An 8,600-nucleotide genomic window follows, 5' to 3' on the forward strand; every position below is an offset into this window, starting at 1 on the left:
GATGAATCCGCCCCATAGATGTGGGGGGCTCCTGCTGGGCCAGCGTGCCAAACCCACACATATCTATCTATTTAGGATCTATATGGCCGGTCCCCAAAGTGGGGCATCTCTGGGGGCGATTCCTATGGGGTCGGCACCACCAGCAGAAGGTGAAGGAGGGAACCGCAGCACGGGGAGGGTCTCACGGAAGGCTTTGGGGTTCGCTAATGGGATTTCGTTTGACACACAGCTCACAATTCCCCCCCGCAATGCTTTATAGGGTCTGCCCCCACCCCAAAGCAGAGGACCGTACGGGGATGCCACTCAATGGGGTGGGTGCCAGGTCAGGGAAAAAGGGAGCCGGGTCCTTCGGATCGACGCCTGTAGGATCACTCAGGATCCACCCGGCCCCATTGGGATGGAGCTCCTCCAACGGCCCCATGTGACACTTGGGGCCGCGCCAGGAGATTGCGCTCATCGGAATAGGGCCGCCCCACAGCCCCGGCGCTGCCCTTCCCCCCGACCTTCCCGGAGAGGGAAATCGGAGACAGCGGGTGATTTTCCAGTCCCGTGATTAATGGGATACGTCAGAGCCCGGCGGGGCGGGGTGGGGATGCACGTGTCCCCAAAAGCCAATTCCCCATAACCATGACCCCCCCAAACCAACCACCGCAACCTACCATCTCTTTGAACCCCCAAACCAACACCTCCAACAACCGTGACCCCGTTAACCGTCATCCCAAAACCACCATCGCCCCAAAACCGTACCATCGATAACTACGACCCCAGTAACCCGTAGCCTCAATACCTGTGACTCCAACAACCCCCCCAAAAACAGTACGCCCCGTCACCCCGATAACCGATACCCCAATCACTATGACCCCCCAAACCATGCCTCCGATGACTGTGACCCCAGTAACCTGTACCCCAACAACCTACACCCCCAAATATCTGTGACTCCATTAACGGATACCCCCCAAACCATGACCTCAATAACCCCCCCCCAATAACCCAATCACCACGACCCCAAAAATGGATACCCCAAATCGCTATGACTCCCCAAAACCAAGCCTCCGCTGCGACCCCAATAACCAATGCCCCCAAAATCTGTGACTCTGATAACTGATATCCCCGGTAACCGTGACCCCAATAACCAATAGCCCCAATGACCACAACCCCAATAACAAAACCCTCAATAACCATGACCCCAATCACCGATACCCCCCAAAACCATCACTCCAATAACTGTGACCCCAATAACCTATGCCCCCCAGTATCTGTCACTCTGATACCCCCAATAACCGTGACCCCAATAACTGACAACCCCCCAAAACAATACCCTCAATAGCTATGATCCCAATAACAAAACCCCAATAACAAAACCCCCAATAACCAATAACCCCCCCAAAACCATCTCTCCAACAACTGTGACCCCAATAACCTATGCCCCCCAATATCTGTGACTCCAATAACCAATACCCCCAATAACCATGACCCCAATCACCATGACCCCAATAACCACTAAATACCCCTAATCACCATGACCCACCCCAAGCCATGACCCCAATAACCAATCCCCCAATATCTGTGACTCCAATAACTGATACCCCCACCAATACCCCAATAACCCCCCAAAAATAATACCCCCAACAACCATGACCCCAATAACTGATAACACCCCAATAATCATGATAATACCCTCAATAATCACGACCCCAATCACTGGAACCCCAAAACCCACGACCCCAATAACCAATGCTCCCAATAACCGATACTCCCAATGACCGTGACCCCAAAAAAAGCAATACCCCCAATAACTGATACCCTCAATCACTACGACCCCAATAGAGCTCGGCGCCCCCCAAGTGATCAACACGGAGCAACGGGATGCTCAGCAGCCCCATAATTTACGGGAATTCCCCCCATTTCCGGGCAGTTGTGGGGTTCAGCAGCGGCTGTGGGGTCACACTGCCACCTACCGAAACCTCCCGCCCTATTAATGCACACACTCGGACTTTTCGGCATCCCATATTAGTAGGGACGCGGGGCCTCCAACCCCACTCCTCCCTTCCGGGCCGTCCGTCCCTGTGGGGCCGATTGACCACGAGGTCCCTTTTTGGGGGGACGCTTTGGGGTCGCTCTGCGGCCGCACATCTTAGGGCTGTTTTGGGGGGACAGCACCACGTTTTGGCTGCTTTCTTCGAGGGCCACACACCCCTTCTTTAGAGAGAACCCCAACAATTGGTAACCTCAACGACTGCGATGCCGCCCCCAAAAACGAATCAATAAACCCCATAACCACAACCCCAATAACTGATAACTCCAAGAACTGTGACCTCCGATAACTGATAACCCCAATAACTGATAACCCCAACAACGACGACACCAATAACTGATAATCCCAAGAACTGTGACCTCCGATAACTGATAACCCCAAAAACCCCGACAACCGTGGCCCCAAAAATCAATAAACCCACTAAGTGAGAACTCCAACCACGATGATCCCAATAACCACGACTGCAGTAACTGATAACCCCACCAACTGATACCCCAATACCCAATAACCCCAATAATCACAACCCCAATAACTGATACCCCAACACCTGATAACCCCAATAATCACTACCCCAATAATCACAACTCCAATAACTGATACCCCAATACCTGATAACCCTAATAATCACAACCCCAATACCTGATCACCCCAATAATCACAACCCCAATACCGATAACCCCAATACCTGATCACCCCAATACCTGATAACCCCAATAATCACAACCCCAATACCTGATCACCCCAATACCCGATAACCCCAATAATCACAACCCCAATAACTGATACCCCAATACCCGATAACCCCAATAATCACAACCCCAATACCTGATAACCCCAATAATCACAACCCCAATATCTGATACCCCAATACCCGATAACCCCAATAATCACAACCCCAATACCTGATCACCCCAATACCTGATCACCCCAATAATCACAACCCCAATACCCGATAACCCCAATAATCACAACCCCAATACCTGATAACCCCAATACCCGATAACCCCAATAATCACAACCCCAATACCTGATAACCCCAATACCCGATAACCCCAATAATCACAACCCCAGTACCTGATAACCCCAATACCCGATAACCCCAATAATCACAACCCCAATACCTGATCACCCCAATAATCACAACCCCAACACCCGATAACCTCAATACCTGATCACCCCAATAATCACAACCCCAATACAACCCCAATACCTGATAACCCCAATAATCACAACCCCAATAACTGATACCCCAATACCCAATAACCCCAATAATCACAACCCCAATAACTGATACCCCAATACCTGATCACCCCAATAATCACAACCCCAATACCTGATAACCCCAATACCTGATCACCCCAACAACCAATATCCTCAATACCCAATAGCCCCCACTGTCATGACCCCAAAAACAGATAACCCCAATGACCATGACCCCAATAACCAGTAACCCTAATAACTGATCACCCCGATAATGCCAACAGCTGCTATTCCCAATACCCGATAACCCCAATAACAATGATCCCAATAACCAGTAACCCCAATACCCGATCACCCCAATACCTGTGACCTCCAATAACTGATCACCCCGATAACCGATAGCCCCAAAACATATTGATACCCCCAATAACCATGACCCCAATAACCCTACCAACTGATCATCCCAGTAACTATGACCTCCAATCACTGATCACCCCAATAACCATAACCCCAAAGATGGATACCTCCAATAACTAATACCCCAAATAACGGAGACCCCAAATAGCCCCAATAATATGACCCCCAGTAACTGATACCCCCAATATAGATACCCCAAATAACCGTGACCCCAATAACCCTAATAACCCCAAAGACCATGGCCTCCAGCAACTGATAACCCCAACAACCATAACCCCCCAAACCACAACTGCAAGAACAGATAACCCCAATAACCAGCACCCCAATACCTAACAGCCCCGATAACCGCGACCCCCCAACAGATAACCCCAATAGCTGATACTCCCAATGCTCATAACCCCAATAACCCGTGACCCTAATAACTGATCACCCCAATAACCATGACCCCCCAATAGATAACCCCAATAGCTGATACTCCCAATGCTCATAACCCCAATAACCAGTGACCCTAATAACTGATCACCCAATAACCATGACCCACAAATAGATAACCCCAATTATCATGATCTTTAATGACGGATAATCCCGAAACCCAATAACCGGGACCCCAAAAACAGATACCCCCAATAACCATGACCTCCAGTAACAGATACTCCCCATAACCACTACCCCAATAACGAGATACCACCAATAACCATGACCCCCCAATACCCACGACCCCAAAACCAGATACCCCAATAACTGATACCCCCAATACCCACGACCCCAAAACCAGATACCCCAATAACTGATACCCCCAATACACACAACCCCAAAACCAGATACCCCTAAAAAACAGATACCCCCAATATCCATGACCCCAAAACCAGATCCCCCCTTTAACTGATACCCCCAATACCCACGATCCCAAAACCAGATACCCCAATAACTGATACTCCCAATACCCACGACCCCAAAACCAGATACCCCAATAACTGATACCCCCAATACCCACGACCCCAAAAGCAGATACCCCCAGTAACTGAAACCCCCAATATCCATGACCCCAAAACCAGATCCCCCCTTTAACTGATACCCCCAATACCCACGACCCCAAAACCAGATAACCCCAATAACTGAGACCCCCAATATCCATGACCCCAAAACCAGATACCCCAATAACTGAAACCTCCAATACCCACAACCCCAAAACCAGATACCCCCAATACCCACGACCCCAAAACCAGATACCCCCAATAACTGATACTCCCAATACCCACAACCCCAAAACCAGATACCCTCAATACCCACGATCCCAAAACCAGATACCCCCAATAACTGAACCCCCCAATACCCATGACCCCAAAACCAGATACCCCCAGTAACTGATAACCCCAATACCTACAACCCCAAAACCAGATACCCCCAATAACTGAAACCCCCAATACCCATGACCCCCAAACCAGATACCCCCAATAACTGATGCTCCCAATACCCATAACCCCAAAACCAGATACCCCCAATAACTGAAACCCCAAAACCAGATACCCCCAATAACTGATGCCCCCAATACCCACAACCCCAAAACCAGTTACCCCCAGTACCCACGACCCCAAAGCCAGATACCCCCAAAACCCACAATCCCCAAATCAGATACCCCCAGTAACTGATAACCCCAATACCCACGACCCCAAAGCCAGATACCCCCAATAACTGATGCCCCCAATACCCATGACCCCAGAACCAGATACCCCCAATACCCACAATCCCAAAACCAGATACCCCCAATAACTGAAACCCCCAATACCCACAACCCAAAACCAGATACCCCCAGTACCCACGACCCCAAAGCCAGATACCCCCAATAACTGAAACCCCAAAACCAGATACCCCCAATAACTGAAACCCCAAAACCAGATACCCCCAATAACTGATACCCCCAATACCCACGACCCCAAAACCAGATACCCCCAATAACTGATACCCCCAATACCCACAACCCCAAAACCAGATCCCCCCTTTAACTGATACCCCCAACACCCACAATCCCAAAACCAGATACCCCCACTTTCCTATTCAGGGCTTTCCTTATTCAGGACTTTAAGCTTTGGGGTCACTCTGCCTCATGAGCTCATCTTAGGGCCGATAGGGATGGAGCGCAGCGGTGCAGCCCCCAAACGAGCACTAATTAGGGGAAATTAGGGGAAAGGGCGCTGCTCGTTACCCCCAGCTGCGCGCCAGGTGCAGCCCCCGTTAGGCCCGGGTATTTAAGAGGCACTTCGAGGCCTTTTATAGGGTTTTTTTAGACGAGCTGCTTTCCCTGCTGGTTCTGACCCTACAGCTCGGTTATGGGGGATCAGCGGGGCGTGCCGGGGGTGCTGCTGCCCACTCCCCCCCCCGAGGTGCTGGCTGTGCTGCTCAGCCATCAGCACGGCCCCCCGCCCCACGCCGCCCCCATCACCCGCCTGCGCCGCGGCCCCAATGGGGCCTATAAGGCCTTGGGGGACCCCGAGGGGGTCCTGGAGAGGCGGCGTGCGGCCAATGCCAAAGAAAGGGAGAGGGTGAGGGGTCCCCCGGGAACCCCAAAGGGTTTGGGGGTGTTGGGGGGTCTTGGTGGTGCATGGGGGATGCGTTGTGGGGTTTGGCTTTTCCATCCCATTTGGGGTGAGTGTGGGGTCAGGGTTATGGAGGCTCACAGTTATTGGGGTTGGTGGGGGTTTGTGGGTCTGGGGTCTGCTGTTGGTGGGGGGATCGTGGTTATGGGGGGCTGCAGTTAATGGGGCGCACAGGTCTTAGGGCCTATGGTTTTTAGGGGGTTGGGGTTACTGGGGGTTATGGTTTTGGGGGCTCCCAGCCATTTAGGGTTGGGGTTTTTTGGGGGTCTGTGGTTATTGGGAGTTGTGGTTTGTAGAGCTTATTTAGGGGACAGGGATCCCGGGGTCTGCGTTTACTGCGCCCGTGGATGTTTGGGGTCAGGGTTTTTGGGGTTGAGGTTCTTGGAGTCTACAGTTATTTGGGGTTGGGGTCACTGCGAGTTATGGGTTTGAGGACTCGCAGTTATCAGGGCTTCGGGGTTCCTGGGGGTTTGGGGTCGGGGTTTTGGGGTCGATGCTGACGGGAGGTTGAGGTTCACCCTGGGGTTTGGGGTTCATTTGGGGTTGGGGTTTGCCCTGCAGTTTGGGGTGAGGATTCTGGGATTTGGGGCCAGGGCTGATTTAGGGACAGGGTTCGCCCTGGGGTTTGGGGTGAGAGTTTGCTCTTGGCCTTTGGGGTCAACATGGATTTTGGAGTCAGGGTTCACCCTGGAGTTTGGGACTGGGGGCTTGGGGTCAGGGTTGTGGGGTTTGGGATCAGGGTTCTTGGGTTCTGGGGTGTGGGTTCTGGGCTTGCCCTTGGGCTTTGGGGTCAGTGTTGATTTGGGATTGAGGATCACCCTGTGCTTTGGGGTCAGAGCTGATGTTGGGGTTCTGGGGTTTGGGGTCAATATTGATTTGGGGTTAGAATTTGCCCTGGGGTTTGGGGTCAGGGCTGGTTTGGGGTCAGGGTGTGCAGTGGGGTTTGGGGTGTGGGTTCTGGGCTTGCTCTTTGGGCTTTGGGGTCAGTGTTGGTTTGGGATAGGGGTTCACCCTGGTGTTTTGGGGGTGGGGTTCTGGGGTTTGGGGTCAATATTGATTTGGGGTCAGAGTGTGCAGTAGGGTTTGGGGTGTGGGTTCTGGTTTGCTCTTGGGCTTTGGGGTCAGTGTTGATTTGGGATGGGGCATCACCGTGTGCTTTGGGGTTTAGAGCTGATGTTGGGGTTCTGGGGTTTGGGGTCAATATTGATTTGGGGTTACAGTTTGCCCAGGGGTTTAGGGTCGTGGCGGCTTTGGGGTCGGGGTTCTAGGCTTGCTCTTTGGGCTTTGGGGTCAGTGTTGATTTGGGATTGAGGATCACCGTGTGCTTTGGGGTCAGAGCTGATGTTGGGGTTCTGGGGTTTGGGGTCAATATTGATTTGGGGGGTTTGATTCTGGGGTTTGGGGTCGTGGCGGCTTTGGGGTCGGGGCTCTGGGCTTGCTCTTTGGGGTCAGTGTTGATTTGGGATTGAGGATCACCGTGTGCTTTGGGTCAGAACTGATGTTGGGGTTCTGGGCTTTGGGGTCCAATATTGGTTTGGGGTCAGGATGCACCATGGGCTTTGGGGTCGGGGTTGATTTGGGGTTAGAGTTTGCCCTGGCGTTTGGGTCAGGGCTGGTTTGGGTCAGTAGGGTTTGGGGGTCTGGGTTCTGGGCTTGCCTTGGGCTTCGGGGTCAGTTGTTGATTTGGGATTGAGGATCACCCTGTGCTTTGGGGTCAGAGCTGATGTTAGGGTTCTGGGGTTTGGGGTCAAGGTTGATTGGGGTTAGAGTTTGCCCTGGGCTTTGGGGTGGGGGCTGCTTTGGGGTGGGGGCTGCTTTGGGGTGGGGGCTGCTTTGGGGTGGGGGCTGCTTTGGGGTGGGGGCTGCTTTGGGGTGGGGGCTGCTTTGGGGGTGGGGCTGCTTTGGGGTGGGGGCTGCTTTGGGGTGGGGGCTGCGGGCTTGCTCTTTGGGCTTTGGGGTGGGGGCTGCTTTGGGGTCGGGGCTCTGGGCTTGCCCTTGGGCTTTGGGGTCAGTGTTGATTTGGGATGGGGCATCACACGTGTGCTTTGGGGTGGGGGCTGCTTTGGGGTGGGGGCTGCTTTGGGGTGGGGGCTGCTTTGGGGTGGGGGCTGCTTTGGGGTGGGGGCTGCTTTGGGGTGGGGGCTGCTTTGGGGTGGGGGCTGCTTTGGGGTGGGGGCTGCTTTGGGGTGGGGGCTGCTTTGGGGTGGGGGCTGCTTTGGGGTGGGGGCTGCTTTGGGGTGGGGGGCTCTGGCTTGCTCTTTGGGCTTTGGGGTCGGGGCTCTGGGCTTGCCCTTGGGCTTTGGGGTCAGTGTTTGATTTGGGATGGGGCATCACCGTGTGCTTTGGGGTGGGGG

General features: G+C 53.2%; 1 protein-coding gene across 1 annotated transcript in view; it reads left to right on the top strand.

The window, feature by feature from the left end:
* Nucleotides 1-7,798: 7,798 nt before the first annotated feature.
* Nucleotides 7,799-8,600, top strand: part of LOC121112011 (factor in the germline alpha-like) — a 5,496-nt gene continuing 4,694 nt past the window's right edge. The window contains exon 1 of the mRNA XM_046903496.1: nucleotides 7,799-7,867. Coding sequence (XP_046759452.1) covers nucleotides 7,799-7,867 — 69 coding nt within the window. The remainder of the gene's footprint in view (nucleotides 7,868-8,600) is intronic.

The sequence above is a fragment of the Gallus gallus genome, chromosome 22, assembly GCF_016699485.2.
Source record: "Gallus gallus isolate bGalGal1 chromosome 22, bGalGal1.mat.broiler.GRCg7b, whole genome shotgun sequence".
Classification (NCBI taxonomy): Eukaryota; Metazoa; Chordata; class Aves; order Galliformes; family Phasianidae; genus Gallus; species Gallus gallus.